General features: G+C 32.9%; 3 protein-coding genes across 3 annotated transcripts in view; 2 read left to right on the top strand and 1 right to left on the bottom strand.

Moving 5' to 3' along the window:
* Nucleotides 1-6,993: 6,993 nt before the first annotated feature.
* On the top strand, nt 6,994-7,806 carry LOC111404870 (protein NRT1/ PTR FAMILY 3.1-like). The gene is made up of 2 exons (XM_023033603.1): nt 6,994-7,127; nt 7,244-7,806. Exons 1-2 carry the CDS (start codon nt 7,061-7,063, stop codon nt 7,486-7,488), a joined length of 312 nt encoding a protein of 103 aa, XP_022889371.1. The 5' UTR covers nt 6,994-7,060; the 3' UTR covers nt 7,489-7,806.
* A 1,187-nt stretch (nt 7,807-8,993) lies between these two features.
* Nucleotides 8,994-9,654, bottom strand: LOC111404869. The gene has a single exon (XM_023033602.1). It carries the CDS (start codon nt 9,576-9,578, stop codon nt 9,222-9,224), a length of 357 nt encoding a protein of 118 aa, XP_022889370.1. The 5' UTR covers nt 9,579-9,654; the 3' UTR covers nt 8,994-9,221.
* Nucleotides 9,655-16,655: 7,001 nt separating this feature from the next.
* LOC111404397 (protein NRT1/ PTR FAMILY 3.1-like) overlaps nt 16,656-17,552 on the top strand; it is a 1,078-nt gene continuing 181 nt past the window's right edge. Inside the window, exons 1-3 of the mRNA XM_023033210.1 lie at nt 16,656-16,783; nt 16,900-17,117; nt 17,477-17,548. Of these exons, the coding sequence (XP_022888978.1) occupies nt 16,717-16,783; nt 16,900-17,117; nt 17,477-17,548 (357 nt within the window). The 5' untranslated portion in view covers nt 16,656-16,716. The remainder of the gene's footprint in view (nt 16,784-16,899; nt 17,118-17,476; nt 17,549-17,552) is intronic.

Here is a 17,552-nt window from a genome sequence, read left to right as displayed (position 1 = left end):
AATTGGTGAATATTGAAAGATAGAGCGGCTACGGTATCAAGAAGCCGAATAATGCTTGTTTCAAATTTGGATTTGCTGAGAGAATGAGGGATACAAGGTGGAATGGGGTGGTGAGGTGGGGTTGTGGAGTGGAATGGAATGGATATATCTGATTTTTGAAAAATATTATTTGTACCTGATTTATGAAATTATAAGTTGAAAACGTCGGGTGTGAGTTACTTTCCCTATTCAAAATTCCAGATAGAGTGAACTGTTTCTATAATCCAATTGGAAATGGGCCGTCCATATTCATAATAATGTCTTCCTCAATACATTGTTGCATGAGTGAAGGCCTGTTTCAGAAAATGCATACCTTGTCACTTTGAGCTGGTTCTGTTTTCTTGATTACTATATGGATCTTCATCCAAAATTCCCCTAATAATTTTGAACACTTGTTGGAAAAAATTCCAACTTTGGGGGCCACACATGTACATTTATTAGAATGTGTGGTGCTATTTTAAAGTAAATTTAGTTGATAAAGTGATTCATTGGATTTAATTTTGAACTAATGGGTATTAAATTTTATGAGATTAAAGTGTAGAGACCAGAAGGTGTTATTTTGAATTGATGAGGGGCCAATTTGAAATAACTTAAAGTTAATAACTGCCAATTGCAGTTATTTTAATAAATGGTTGTGGTCCCCAATTGGAACGTGATTTTTTTTGGTATCTCTGCATCCCCATCAACAGAGACTTTTCAAGAAAACAAAGGAAGGAAAATCACGTATCAATTGGAAGATCAAAACCCAATTAAAGCAGTCAGATTCATGGATCAAGGTATGTTTCCGCACTTTTCATTGTCTCTTTGATTTCAACATGGAATTTATGATTTTATGAAAGGATTTTATGAATATGGTTCATTTCAATTTATGCAACAAATGGTATGAGAGCCATCGATTGTTGAAATCTTTGAGAAATTACAATAATTTGGTATTTTTTGGGTTATTGTTATGGATCTTCCATGATATTTGGTTTTGAGGTAATTGTCGTTGATGATTGTGTGTATCACAAGTTTAGTGGGAGTAAGCATATTTTCCTGATTTTGTATGTTGATGACATACTGCTTGCCACTAACGATATAGGCATGTTGCACGAAATCAAGAGATTTTTATCAAAGAATTTTGAGATGAAAGATCTTGGTGACGCCTCTTTTGTATTAGGGATTCAGATACATCGGGATCGTTCTCGAGGTATTCTTGGATTGTCACAAAAGAGCTATATCGATAAAGTACTTAAGAGATTTGGCATGCAAGACTGTAAACCAGATGACACACCTGTCACTAAGGGAGACAAATTTAGTCTCAAACAGTGCCAGCAAAATGACCTTGAAGCTAAGGAAATGCAGAAGATTCCCTATGCATCAGCTATTGGGAGTCTAATGTATGCTCAAGTATATACACGCCCAGACATAGCATTCATTGTTGGAATGCTAGGCAGATATTTAAACAACCCTGGGATGGATCATTGGAAGACAGCCAAAAGGGTTATGGGGTATCTAAAGAGAACAAAGGATTATATGCTCACATATAGCAGATCGGATCAGTTAGAGATCACAGGGTACTCCGATTCTGATTTTGCTGGATGCCAAGATAGTAGAAGATCCACATCAGGTTGTATTTATCTGCTAGCTGGAGGATCTATTTCCTGGAAAAGTGTCAAGCAGACACTCATAGCTTCTTCTACCATGGCAACAGAGTTTGTAGCATACTATGATGCATCTAATCATGAAATATGGCTGCGAAATTTTGTCACTGGACTGCGCATTCTGAATGGCATAGAAAGACCACTAAAGTTGTATTGTGACAACAACTCAGCAGTTCTATATTCTAACAATAATAGGAGCTCATCTAAGTCAAAACATATTGACATTAAATTCCTGGTTGTGAAGGAAAGAGTACAGAGTGGATAGATTTCTATAGAGCACATTGGAACAAACTCCATGATTGGGAATCCGCTTACTAAAGGATAACCACCCAAGGTCTTTCATGAGCACACCGCTCATATGGGTGTTCTACTTCTTGAGGATATCATATTTTAGTGGGAGTTTGTATTCTTATTGCTTTATATATGTTTAGTTCTTTGGACACATTTGTGTATTTGGATATTTTCTGTACAGAAATAAAGTATTCAGTTCATTTCACTCTGTTATTATGTTCAGTATGATCTCACTTAAGAAATAAGGTTGGACCAGTTGGAAATAGACATGTTCGGATCACATAACATGTAATTTCCATGCTACACTCCCATAATTGATCTATGTCATTTGGTTGTATGGATGTACGTGACCATTGATGGATTTAGTCACGCTAAATGTGACAAAAATCTCTTTGATCCTACATCGATGTAACTAATGGACGAGATTGTTTGGAAATACCCTTAATAACGATAGCACAATTTTGAGCTCATAAGTCTGTGCACATTTATAATGTAACATGTTTGGTCCAGTGGGAGATTGTTGGAAAAAATTCCAACTTTGGGGAACACACATGTAAATTTATTAGAATGTGTGGTGCTATTTTAAAATAAATTTAGTCGATAAAGTGATCCATTGGATTTAATTTTGGACTAATGGGTATTAAATTTTATGGGATTAAAGTGTAGAGACCAGAAGATGTTATTTTGAATTGATGAGGGGCCGATTTAAAATAACTTAAAGTTAATAACTGCCAATTGCAGTTATTTTAATAAATGGTTATGGTCCCCAATTTGAACGTGATATTTTTTGGTATCTCTGCATCCCCATCAACAGAGACTTTTCAAAAAAATAAAGGAAGGAAAATCACGTATCAATTGGAAGATCAAAACCCAATTAAAGCAGTCAGATTCATGGATCAAGGTTTTTTTCCGCACTTTTCATTGTCTCTTTGATTTCAACATGGAATTTATGATTTTATGAAAGGATTTTATGAATATGGTTCCTTTCAATTTATGCAACAACACTTTCATACTTTCTGGATTTATTTTTTCAATTTTTGTGTGTCAAATTGGCTAATATGTGAAATCATAACGCCACAAAACATGCATAGCCACTATCTTAATCATAAAATTTAAGATATAAGTTTGAATATTTCGTAAATAATACTGGACATTTCTAGACATAGTTGTATCAGAAACCCTCCCAAAACCCACGTGCCAAAGTTTTAGATAGGCCGGTCTGATCTCTCAAGTTCTGGATTACAATTTGGCTCGAACAGTTGTACTAACACAGATCAATCTAATATAGCAACTTATTTTGATACCACTATTTGAATAGATCGATCGATACAATTTTAACTTATTTTTCTTTAATACTATCCATTATCATAAGGTGAAACATGGTTGGCACTTTACGACTGCACGCGTCATCCATGACCTACCCATCGAAACTCAAAAACCAAGTCTACATCAGTTACCTTCCCATCCATTCTCAGCCAACGACAACCCCACCCACCCCATTATCACACTAGAAACAGAAAGTGCATTTCAATGGGGAAATACAACGAAATATTGTCATTATCCGACATCATGAATTTGTGACCACAAACTCTCTTGAGAACGTGAACGTGAACGTGAATGTGAACGTGAACTTCGACAAGTGGCGTCGTTTGAAAATTAAAACTAGTGATTTCAAGGGAATTCATGAGGACGAACAAACAAAACATAGTACGCACAAAATGATGAAATATTCCATTATAGGCCTGCAAATTGGGTTTGCATTATTGTCACTTCGTTTCCATTCCCTAACATTGTTCGTTCTATCCTTTTCTTCATTTTTATCGTTTTCTTCTTGAATAATGACGGTTGAACAGGGTTAAAATACGGAAAGTATGTTTTTTTTTGTAAAAAAAATTCAAACTGTCCGTTAATATTTTGACACACATCCTCTTCGTTTTTAACCCTATTTCTTTAGCATTTCTGTTTTTCTTTGGCAATCAAGAGACTCACTAAGTCATGTTATGACGCATTTTCAAACACTAAATGATTATTTGAAAGACGAAATCATCGTCAACTAAAGGGAATCTTTTCAAAGACACATTTTATTTACCCTCGAATTATTTTTTGTAAATTTGATATGCATCAACAACTTGACAAAATAAAAGGACTTCTTTATCTTCTTCTCGTCTCGTATCAATTATAGAATGCAGAATCGATTCTGCCAGGATTAGTTCAGATTCTTTTAATAAAAAAACTTATCATGTGGATCATTTGCGAATATATGTTGAAATAAGTTATGATTTCTTTGTTAGTAAACTAATGAATCCGTTCAGAGAGTTTCTCACATATTACTTTTTTGTTTTTTTGTTGATGTTGGCCTTCTCATATTCTTTGTATTTAGAGCCTATTCGGTAGTAATTATGAGCGCTGATGTTTTGACTGTTAAAGAGAAAAGTTGATCCCATCTGTGAGTAAAAGTGTCAAAAATGACGTCTGTAATTGTGAAATAACGATCAAAAAATTGTGAAATAAGTGTCAAAATACTAGTTATTTTCTTTTCTAAATACTCAAGAAATCGAGATGGATATTTTAATTGACCCACAAATATTATTATCTTATTAGTATTTTAATTTGTGTAATAAAAATAAGATTGGTTTTCGTAGTGATAGATATAAGATCTTATAGAGATTTCAGTGCGCAAAAAGTTAGTATCAAAATCAAGTCTCTATCAAAATACTTTTCCTACCACTTCTCTAAATCATTATCTCCTTCGTCATTGAGTTATCTCCTTTTTGGATCACAAAACAGACATGATTTCACAATGATGATATTATTAGCATATTAGGCGGCATGTTTTAAAGTGCTTTTTTTATTTACTTTATTGAAAAGCAGACTCATATTACCTAAACAAGTACTTAAAAACGTGAGTTTAATCATGATCAATTGTGCTCTATATAATAAAACATTTAATAGTTATTTACTCATCCCACAAAAATTAGTTATACTTATCGAGTGTGTTGGAGTAGTAAGATTAAAAGATGGTAGAAACAATCAGATTACATGTTGAGGGAGATTATACAGGAAGCATTACAAGAAGACATGTGACAACCATTCATTGGACCTTGGATCCAAAACAGTTTTGTCCCGACCAATGCAATGTTGTCACTTGTCTCCCTGTAATGCTCCCTGTACAAGGAGAATAATTTTGGTAGAAATGTTAAATTAATTTTGGCACGCTATCACATTACTCTAGATGGCTAGAAGAGCTTGGTGGTGGCAAAAGTTCAAATGGCTCACTGATTTTATGTGCTCGTATTGAAACGAGCCAAAGACCCAATTGAGCTCGATTTTTTCATGAGCTAACTTGTCTTGAGCTCATGAACTAGCTCATTTTAACTTCTTTTTTTTATTAATTTTTTTTAATGAAAAACAAGTCGATTCGTGGGCATTGGCTCGAGTTCGATTTGACCCATTGCCACCCTTACAAGAGCTTGACAAATTTTAAGAATCCAATCTTTTATTTTTTTATCCATACCATACATGAGATTAATTTTGTAATGCATATTTCTTTAAATCACGCAAATTCAAGGTTTTATCAAATTCAAATAAGCTAAACCTATAATAATGGTACATTCTGGTAAAGACGAAAAATAAGTTAAAAATCTCATTATTTATCCTATTCAATTTTGTACCAAATATTTAAGTCATTTTTTTTTTATCAAAACGTTTGGTTCATGTTTATCTGTAATATTTTGCTCATATTTATAAATTGTTCATAAACACTTCAAACTACTTTTTATTAATATATTTCGAGAAATTTCAAATATTATACACTATTCATCACTTATTTTTATTTATTTATAGTTTAAATTGTTTATAAACTCTTTTCGAACATACATCCAATCTGATTATCTACATCTTTCAGAATTATGCTAGACAGACAGGTGCACATCCCCCGGACGGTAGTATTTTGCAAAAAGTGGCTTAACTTTCCCTCTTAACAGCGAAATGGGGACAGATAACCTTAGTGACAGAAATTTACATCTGTCTTGACATGGTTTGTCATATAGAATCCTCACACGATTCTCCTCTCCTATGAACCATACGTTACTAAAGCGTTTCGTACATTTCTGTTTCGTGTGTGCAGATTACACAGAGATACACTACACGCATGCACATACCTTTACTTTATTTATTTATTTATTTATTTATTTGTTTTTTGATATCCAGGTATCCCAACTTATACTAGACTAAATTTTGGACCCCCAAGACCCTTGCCCCTAGAACATTGGAGGGGGTAAATCGCAGGTTATGCCTCAACTGGATCACAGGTTCTCCCATTGTCTGTACACTTTTGTGCACAAAAGACCCTACTCCACAGTGATTGCTCCATACCAAATATTTGACCGCAGGTTCCCACCAGGAATCGAACTCTCCACCTTGCCGCTGGAAGCAAGACAATGTTGATTAATCTACCAGTTGAGCTGTGCCCGGGGGCCACGCATGCACATACTTTGTCCCTTATTTGATGGTCATTGCTTAGAAAAAATGATGTTTTGAAGTTTGAATTGTGATTTTTCAAAGAATAAATGTTAAAAAATAAGATAAGTGTTTTCGAATTTACATGTAAAATATTTTATTGTGTAAATATGTATATGAAAATGAGCATGAAAATTAAAGAATTGGATATATACTTTAAAGAGAGACAAATAGGTGCTATATATTATGAAAATTGCGCACGTATGAAACTTTAAATAAAAAGGAAATTCAGCTTGCACACGAGCATGTTGAAGAAATCGAAACATATAAGCTATTTGTATAATCTTTGTTGACAATTCATGTATTATCAAGATCTGGGCAGTTGATTTGAAAAACAACTTTTAAGATGAATGGTGTAGATTCTTGCCTACTAATGGTTGTCATTGTACATATAGTATGACTGACAAGTAAATTCAATTCATCTCTTAAAATTTTAGATGAGATAATGTCACTGTAAAAAATCATTTCTTGTGGTAATTGACGAAAATCACTATCACTCGCTGCCTATAAATATTTTGGAATATTGAGGGGGATATTACAGCAAAAATTAAGAAAGAAGGAGGACAATAATGGAGGAGAGAAGTCAGCATGCAGAGAGGAAAAAGGGTGGTATCATCACTATGCCATTCATCTTTGGTAAGCTTCATTTTTCAAACATTACATTACTTTAGATTGGAATTTGGAAATCAAAGTCTGTTTTGATTTGTTTATGAATTAGGATGTGATTAGTATTAATGTTGTTTGGATTGCAGCAAATGAAATATGTGAGAAATTGGCTGTGGTTGGTTTTGGTACAAACATGCTCAGCTACTTAACAACTCAACTACACCTGCCACTCACTAAAGCAGCCAATACTATCACCAATTTTGGTGGCACTGCAGCCTTAACGCCGCTAATCGGGGCGTTCGTCGCAGATGCATTCGCCGGAAGATTTTGGACCATAACAGTTGCTTCTATCATATATCAAATAGTTAAGTCTCTTTCTCTTTTTTCTTAATGCGGAGTCGTGTTGAATCATTTTATATAAAAATTTAAGCTACCACGAAGTCTTGACTTGTGCATGATTTTTATATATGTGGTGAGGCTTCCGCTCGTCAGCCATGTTCAACCTTTTCATCTAAAAGTTTAAGCAGTTAAAAACGAATAATACCTTTATTTAAATTATGATTTCAAACTTCAAACCGTAATTAGCTTAACTTTTAGTTAATAAAAGAAACCTTCTTGTGTTTCATGCAAGAAAATAAATAATTCAATGTATAAAACTTACAAGGTTTTGAATTATAAATCTTTAGGACATAAATAATTATTTTTATTTATTTTCATAACTCCCACTTTTTTGGACCATTGTATTTATAATCAGTTATGCTATATGTACAATTAGGTTGACAACCACACATGCAAAAGGGGGCCTACGCTGAATAAAGAAATCGTAGGTCCCCTTTTTTGTGGATATGTTGCCAACCGAGATTGTCAACTAGAATAATTCATTTATAATTGGGCAAAATACTTAAGAGAGAGGTACGTTTGGGCTACCATTTTAGAAAAGGAGTTCTTTCTTGATACAAAACTGAATTGGTCCACTAATTACAAGACAACAAGGTCCGGTCCATATATTCATTTTGGTATGTCAATTGGACCTAAATGCATATTTTAGGGGGTTAATATCAGCAATAGCCACTGTACTTTGTACCATATATCACTTCAGCCACTGAATTTTAATTGCTTTCAAACTCGTCTCCCAACTTTATAAAACATGTCAATCAGTCAGTCAGCTAGCTCACCCGGATAATCCACTATATGATGTATTATAGGCATGATTTTTGGCTTCAAAAATAAAATTCTCCAAATCTCACAAATCAAACAAATCACAAATTTCAGAAACCCTCTTCTTATATTGCCTAGGGTTTTCAATTGGCTGCTCAAATTTAATCTTTACAAAATTCAAGTCGTGAAACCATTTGTCCATGTCAAGACAGATTTTCTATTTAATAATACATGATTGATTAATCGAATGGCTTCATCGACATGTATTGTAAAGTTTCGTGATGTATATAAAACAAATTAAAATTCAGTAACCATTGGTCAATTAATTCGTAATTTTAAATGATCGTCTGGTGTGAGACGTCGATTCTATTTAATTAAGTAGCAAACAATAAATTCTTTGTATTTCTTTCATTGTAGTATATCTCAATAAGTTGTTGGATACTACAAGTTGTTTCATCAAACTTATGGTCACGTATAATTTATGACATGTATTAGACATTACAATACATAAAACTTCAAGTTATTTTCTTTTTATTATTGTCTATAAGGCATTAGGTTATTGAAATTATTGCTCTATGAGTAATCTTGTATGTATATTTAGAACAACACTTTCTCAATTGAGCCTGTCGCACAGGGATTGCGACTTACGTGGCTGGCGTAGTTTGTAAGCTATTACATTAATACGAGGGTTTATCAAGTACTCATCTGAATGATAGTGACTATAAAAATAAAATAATATAAAAAATAAAAAACTTGTGGAATAGAAATTTCTACCTATTTTTTGCAGATAAATTGACCGACTAATCAGTAGTCCTCTTCGAACCATCATATCTGTCAAATCGAACTGAATCAAACCAAATTATCATATATTTCATCATGATTCATGAACATGTTTCACTCATGATTTTCAACTCTCGTTGTCAGTTATAATAATATATAGCGTTAATTACTCTATAAATGACTAGATTAAACTGATTCTAAATTAGACCGCTCGCCTGCCGGCTCAGAATTGAGATCCAAAGTACCCGCAATTTTATCTCGAGTTCCCTCCATACTTCCTTCTTTCTTGACGACGTTGACCTCCTCAAAATCTTCCCGTTGAAAGGAAGGACTCCACGCCGTCATGGTCGACTCACAGTCACCGTGGCGATTACGCTTCTTGAAGTACTTAACGGCCACGTGTATTCTCCTAAGTATGGCAAAGAACTCCTCCACCTCATCGTCTTCCGGCAATCGCCTAACGCCGTTATCATCTTCCTGCCCTTTGCATTTCTTTCCGTCAGCGTCTTCGTCATTTGGCCGCTTTCTCTTCGCCACTTCCATTGTGAAAAACACGAGAAAAAAGGGAATTGGTGAAGTATGAAAATTTGTAAACAAATATGTTATGGGTTTCTTGAATGTTAAGGTTTATAACAGCTTTAATAATGGTCTGGTGACTCGTGACGTCATACCATGACGTGATGAGTGATTATGGGATGGGAAAATGTCATCTTGTTTGGTGGTCTTTAATTCTAAAACAAAAAACTATATTTTGAATAATGTGTATTTCGTGACCTTTATTTCAAAAAAATTATATTTTGATTTTTAATAGTATTTTTTAAGAATGTGTAATTAAAAATAAATGTTAAAAATAAATTAAAATAGAATAAAAGAGTCAAACATGGCACCTAGAAAAAGGACTGAGCTAAACGAACAATAGGGATGATCGCATACACACACATGGAGGGTTTGGAATTTTAAATTCAGATGGAACCCACCTTGATTATGCGAGAGCGCGGTTAATCGTTGTGTCAACCGCTATGATCGTTTGGCTTAATTTTAGAAAAGATATGAAATAGAACCATTAGGCAAAACGTGGAATATACTTGTTCGAGAGTGACGTTATATTGTTGACACGTCATCATGTTGACTGGGATGTCCTTTGAAATTTTGGTGGTTTTATTTGACATTTGAACTGCCTAATGAACCTTCCAAGAATTCCTATACTTTCGGCCCGGCTTTTCGGCATGATCATAGTAATGACGCTTGTAGGGGAAAAATGAAAAATCTAAAGCGTGACAATTGTGTTTTGATTTAGTCGGTGATTTATTTCAAAATTTTCTATTTAGAATTTAATATTTCTATGTATTAACTGAAAATTATAAGCTATATATAAGTTTATTCCAACATAGATTTTATTACTAGACTATATTTGGTTCGTGTTTATAAATACATTTATAAATAATCGAATCACTTTCAATTCAAAAATTTCGTGACTGATTGTGCTACTTGTACATTGTAATTTACATATTTGTTTACTAACAAGATAACTTGACAAAATTTCACCTACACTAAAAAAAAAAAAAAAAAAAAAATCGCCACTAACCCACATTACATAAGTATAATCATTAAAGTGGAGAAGAGACTTGGACAATTTTAATTCAATTTGATGTATAACAAGCATTTCCAATTTGCGATAACCATAAATACTATCGATTGTCCAATGCTCATTTCTGCTTATTTATATTTAAGCATTTATGAACCCTGACCATACATGACTAACATAGTAAATGATAATGTATGAAAATGTTTATTTTATGAGATAAATATTCAATTATTATTATTTATTTATTTATTTTTTTGTCTATATTTATGCAAAAGATTAGTAGTATCATAAGAATTATCACGAGGATACAGCATACTTCACGTTTTTTGTTTATTTTATTATTTCATTAAGTTTTTTTTTCTTCGTATCTTTAGTCTTTACACTTTATCTTTAGTCTTTATACTTTGGTATGTTTTCAACATATATATATATATATTTATTTATTTATTTTTATTTTTATTTTTTTTCTAAATTAATTTAAAAACAAATAAATGAAAGCTCACATCCCGTTTCTCTCTTTCTTAAGGAAAATGCCACTTAGCTCAAAAATGTTGGACACTCGGCGTGACCGACTCTCACAAAGTACACGAATTCCACCTGAATTAAATAATATCCGACCCCTAAGATGTATGTATTCGATCATCCCCTATATCCTTTAGGCTGATCCTTCCTCCACCAACTTTTTGACTCGTGTTCCCATTTATCTAGATGCCCACCCAAATGGCGACAAATATGGTAGTAGATGATATTAAAAATTGACTTAGTTGTCGGCTGCCCAAGTCCTTTATTTTTTAGTCTTTTTATGTCGGCTCCACAAGTCCACATTACCCAATTAGATGTTGAGCCCGTGTTTCGCTCCATTAAAATGAGATTTTAAAAGAACATATGTTTTAAGATAGTGACTTTTGTTTTTAAGAATGCGTAATGAAGAAATAAGGAGAAAATTTGAATTTACATAAAATATTATATTTTAGGAAAAATTTGTGATAGAAAATGAGTTTTGAAAAAATGAAACTCAACAGATAGTGTCCAGTGCAAAAACAAAATTTTATGATGACGTTGTTAATTAATAAATATCAAAACCTTCATGGATTCAAAAGGGAAAAATATATAACAATTACGAAGGTTTCAAAAATAAGAAACTAGTGAATTTTTTTTTGCAAATATTAGTTGATCAAATGTTGTGATCCCTTATAAATATTGTGACTTATAATTTAATTAAACATATCAGGATCAATAACTTTCAATTTATGTTTGCAGTCATAAAGTAATCACAAAACCACAATTGCAAAGACACAATTTGCAAATCACAATTACATAGATAATCACAAATCACACATTTTAATATATCATAAATTATTTATTAGTTACAAATTAATCGATTAACAGTCACAAGCACCATTCATCTCACTCCACCCCTCTCCACCATCATCGGCGCAATCAAAATCGTCGTCGCCACCTCAAATCCACACCTCATTCTTCAACCCATCATCGCCAACACCACCACCACCCCTACTACTTACGACAACCACCGCTTCTCCCATCAGAATTGGATCATCAATGACCATACCTACAAAAAAGGTAGTGAAGCGACAAGCGAGGAAAGGTGAGCATATCCTTGTTGGACATTGTAGAAATTTCACCACTAATACGACAACCTATCACAGCAATAATAAATCAATAATTAGTTAATTACTCAACACTCCAGTTTTAACCACCAGTACAATCAACTTCATCACTAGCTCCGATCTCATCACACCCATTGACGCCACTCTTCGCCATAGCGTACGTTGCTCTCGTACAACATGCAAAAACATTTAAATAATTTCTTCATACTTAGATCTGAAAATTGAATGAATTGGTGAATATTGAAAGATAGAGAGGCTACGGTATCAAGAAGCCGAAAAATGCTTGATTCAAATTTGGATTTACTGAGAGAATGAGGGATACAAGGTGGAATAGGGTGGTGAGGTGGGGTTGTGGAGTGGAATGGATATATCTGATTTTTGAAAAATATTATTTGTACCTGATTTATGAAATTATAAGTTGAAAACGTCGGGTATGAGTTACTTTCCCTATTCAAAATTCCTGATACAGTGGACCGATTCTATAATCCAAATGGAAATGGGCCGTCCATATTCATATAAATGTCTTCCTTAATACATTGTTGCATAAGTGAAGGCCTGTTTCAGAAAATGCATACTTGTCACTGTGAGCTGGTTCTGTTTTCTTGATTACTATATGGACCTTCATCCAAAATTCCCCTAATAATTTTGAACACTTCCATACTTTCTGGATTAATTTTTTCAATTTTTGTTTGTCAAATTGGCTAATATGTTAAATCATAACGCCACAAAACATGCATAGCCACTATCTTAATCATAAAATTTAAGATATAAGTTTGAATATTTCGTAAATAATACTAGACATTTCTAGACATAGTTGTATCAGAAACCCTCCCAAAACCCACGTGCCAAAGTTTTAGATAGGCCGGTCTAGTCTCTCAAGTTCTGGATTACAATTTGGCTCGAACGGTTGTACTAATATAGATCGTTCTAATATAGCAACTTATTTTGATACAGCTATTTGAATAGATCGATTGATACAATTTTAATTTATTTTTCTTTAATACTATCCATTATCATAAGGTGAAACATGGCCGGCACTTTACGACTGCACGCGTCATCCATGACCTACCCTATCAAAACTCAAAAACCAAGTCTACATCAGTTACCTTCCCATCCATTCTCAGCCAACGACAACCCCACCCACCCCATTATCACACTAGAAACAGAAAGTGCATTTCAATGGGGAAATACAACGAAATATTGTCATTATCAGACATCATGAATTTGTGACCACAAACACTCTTGAGAACGTGAACGTGAACGTGAACGTGAACTTCGACAAGTGGTGTTGTTTGCAAATTAAAACTAGTGATTTCGAGGGAATTCATGAGGACGAACAAACAAAACACAGTACGCACAAAATGATGAAATATTCCATCATAGGCCTGCAAATTGGGTTTGCATTATTGTCACTTCGTTTCCATTCCCTAACATTGTTCGTTCTATCCTTATCTTCGTTTTTATCGTTTTCTTCTTGAATAATGACGGTTGAACAGGGTTAAAATACGGAAAGTATGTTTTTTTTTGTAAAAAAAATTCAAACTGTCCGTTAATGGGTTAAAAAAGGGAAAGTTTTTTTTTTTTTTTTTTTTTTTTTTTTTTGAAAAAAAAATTCAAACTGTCCGTTCATGTTTAGACACACATCCTCTTCGTTTTTAACCCTATTTCTGTAGCATTTCTATTTTTCTTTGGCAATCAAGAGACTCACTAAGTCATGTTATGACGCATTTTCAAACACTAAATGATTATTTGAAAGACGAAATCATCGTCAACTAAAGGGAATCTTTTCAAAGACACATTTTATTTACCCTCGAATTATTTTTTGTAAATTTGATATGCATCAACAACTTGACAAAATAAAAGGACTTCTTTATCTTCTTCTCGTCTCGTATCAATTATAGAATGCAGAATCGATTCTGCCAGGATTAGTTCAGATTCTTTTAATAAAAAAAACTTATCATGTGGATCATTTGCGAATATATGTTGAAATAAGTTATGATTTCTTTGTTAGTAAACTAATGAATCCGTTCAGAGAGTTTCTCACATATTACTTTTTTGTTTTTTGTTGATGTTGGCCTTCTCATATTCTTTGTATTTAGAGCCTATTCGGTAGTAATTATGAGCGCTGATGTGTTGACTGTTAAAGAGAAAAGTTGATCCCATCTGTGAGTAAAAGTGTCAAAAATGACGTCTGTAATTGTGAAATAACGATCAAAAAATTGTGAAATAAGTGTCAAAATACTAGTTATTTTCTTTTCTAAATACTCAAGAAATCGAGATGGATATTTTAATTGACCCACAAATATTATTATCTTATTAGTATTTTAATTTGTGTAATAAAAATAAGATTGGTTTTCGTAGTGATAGATATAAGATCTTATAGAGATTTCAGTGCGCAAAAAGTTAGTATCAAAATCAAGTCTCTATCAAAATACTTTTCCTACCACTTCTCTAAATCATTATCTCCTTCGTCATTGAGTTATCTCATTTTTAGATCACAAAACAGACATGATTTCACAATGATGATATTATTAGCATGTTAGGCGGCATGTTTTAAAGTGCTTTTTTTATTTACTTTATTGAAAAGCAGACTCATATTACCTAAACAAGTACTTAAAAATGTGAGTTTAATCACGATCAATTGTGCTCTATATAATAAAACGTTTAATAGTTATTTACTCATCCCACAAAAATTAGTTATACTTGTCGAGTGTGTTGGAGTAGTAAGATTAAAAAATGGTAGAAACAATCAGATTACATGTTGAGGGAGATTATACAGGAAGCATTACAAGAAGACATGTGACAACCATTCATTGGACCTTGGATCCAAAACAATTTTGTCCCGACCAATGCAATGTTGTCACTTGTCTCCCTGTAGTGCTCCCTGTACAAGGAGAATAATTTTGGTAGAAATGTTAAATTAATTTTGGCACGCTATCACATTACTCTAGATGGCTAGAAGAGCTTGGTGGTGGCAAAAGTTCAAATGGCTCACCGATTTTATGTGCTCGTATTGAAACGAGCAATAGACCCAATTGAGCTCGATTTTTTCATGAGCTAACTTGTCTTGAGCTCATGAACTAGCTCATTTTAACTTCTTTTTTTTATTAATTTTTTTTTAATGAAAAACAAGTCGATTCGTGGGCATTGGCTCGAGTTCGATTTGACCCATTGCCACCCTTACAAGAGCTTGACAAATTTTAAGAATCCAATCTTTTATTTTTTTATCCATACCATACATGAGATTAATTTTGTAATGCATATTTCTTTAAATCACGCAAATTCAAGGTTTTATCAAATTCAAATAAGCTAAACCTATAATAATGGTACATTCTGGTAAAGACGAAAAATAAGTTAAAAATCTCATTATTTATCCTATTCAATTTTGTACCAAATATTTAAGTCATTTTTTTTTTATCAAAACGTTTGGTTCATGTTTATCTGTAATATTTTGCTCATATTTATAAATTGTTCATAAACACTTCAAACTACTTTTTATTAATATATTTCGAGAAATTTCAAATATTACACACTATTTATCACTTATTTTTATTTATTTATAATTTAAATTGTTTATAAACTCTTTTCGAACATACATCCAATGTGATTATCTACATCTTTCAGAATTATGCTAGACAGACAGGTGCACATCCCCGGACGATAGTATTTTGCAAAAAGTGGCTTAACTTTCCCTCTTAACAGCGAAATGGGGACAGATAACCTTAGTGACAGAAATTTACATCTGTCTTGACATGGTTTGTCATATAGAATCCTCACACGATTCTCCTCTCCTATGAACCATACGTTACTAATGCGTTTCGTACATTTCTGTTTCGTGTGTGCAGATTACACAGAGATTCACTACACGCATGCACAAACTATGTCCCTTATTTGATGGTCATTGCTTAGAAAAAATGGTGTTTCGAAATTTGAATTGTGATTTTTAAAAGAATACGTGTTAAAAAATAAGATAAGTGTTTTCGAATTTACATGTAAAATATTTTATTGTGTGAATATGTATATGAAAATGAGCATGAAAATTAAAGAATTGGATATATACTTTAAAGAGAGACAAATAGGTGCTATATATTATGAAAATTGCGCACGTATGAAACGTTAAATAAAAAGGAAATTCAGCTTGCACACGAGCATGTTGAAAAAATCGAAACATATAAAAAAAAAAAATAAAGCTATTTGTACAATCTTTGTTGACAATTCATGTATTATCAAGATGAAAAACAATTTTTAAGATGAATGGTGTAGATTCTTGCCTACTAATGGTTGTCATTGTACATATAGTATGACTGACATATAAATTCATCTCTTAAAATTTTAGATGAAATAATGTCACTGTAAAAAATCATTTCTTGTGGTAATTGACGAAAATCACTATCACTCGCTGCCTATAAATATTTTGGAATATTGAGGGGGATATTACAGCAAAAATTAAGAAAGAAGGAGGACAATAATGGAGGAGAGAAGTCAGCATGCAGAGAGGAAAAAGGGTGGTATCATCACTATGCCATTCATCTTTGGTAAGCTTCATTTTTCAAACATTACATTACTTTAGATTGGAATTTGGAAATCAAAGTCTGTTTTGATTTGTTTATGAATTAGGATGTGATTAATATTAATGTTGTTTGGATTGCAGCAAATGAAATATGTGAGAAATTGGCTGTGGTTGGTTTTGGTACAAACATGCTCAGCTACTTAACAACTCAACTACACCTGCCACTCACTAAAGCAGCCAACACTATCACCAATTTTGGTGGCACTGCAGCCTTAACGCCGCTAATCGGGGCGTTCGTCGCAGATGCATTCGCCGGAAGATTTTGGACCATAACAGTTGCTTCTATCATATATCAAATAGTTAAGTCTCTTTCTCTTTTTTCTTAATGCGGAGTCGTGTTGAATCATTTCATATAAAAATTTAAGCTACCACGAAGTCTTGACTTGTGCATGATTTTTATATATGTGGTGAGGCTTCTGCTCGTCAGCCATGTTCAACCTTTTCATCTAAAAGTTTAAGCAGTTAAAAACGAATAATACCTTTATTTAAATTATGATTTCAAACTTCAAACCGTAATTAGCTTAACTTTTAGTTAATAAAAGAAACCTTCTTGTCTTTCATGCAAGAAAATAAATAATTCAATGTATAAAACTTACAAGGTTTTGAATTATAAATCTTTAGGACATAAATAATTATTTTTGTTTATTTTCGTGATCAGGGGATGATCAGCTTGACAATATCAGCAATTCTGCCCAAATTAAGGCCTCCACCTTGTACACAAGATCATAAAGTTT

Source organism: Olea europaea, chromosome 11 (genome assembly GCF_002742605.1).
Source record: "Olea europaea var. sylvestris chromosome 11, O_europaea_v1, whole genome shotgun sequence".
In the NCBI taxonomy this organism is placed as follows: Eukaryota; Viridiplantae; Streptophyta; class Magnoliopsida; order Lamiales; family Oleaceae; genus Olea; species Olea europaea.
Note: the sequence above shows the minus strand (reverse complement) of the source record. Positions and strands in the feature narration are given on the sequence as shown.

Coding starts and splice junctions, on each gene's coding strand:
- LOC111404870 (XM_023033603.1), top strand. CDS start 7,061: ATGGAGGAGAGAAGTCAGCATGCAGAGAGGAAAAAGGGTGGTATCATC. Junction 7,128..7,243: donor CACTATGCCATTCATCTTTG/GTAAGCTTCATT, acceptor TTTGGATTGCAG/CAAATGAAATATGTGAGAAA.
- LOC111404869 (XM_023033602.1), bottom strand. CDS start 9,578: ATGGAAGTGGCGAAGAGAAAGCGGCCAAATGACGAAGACGCTGACGGA.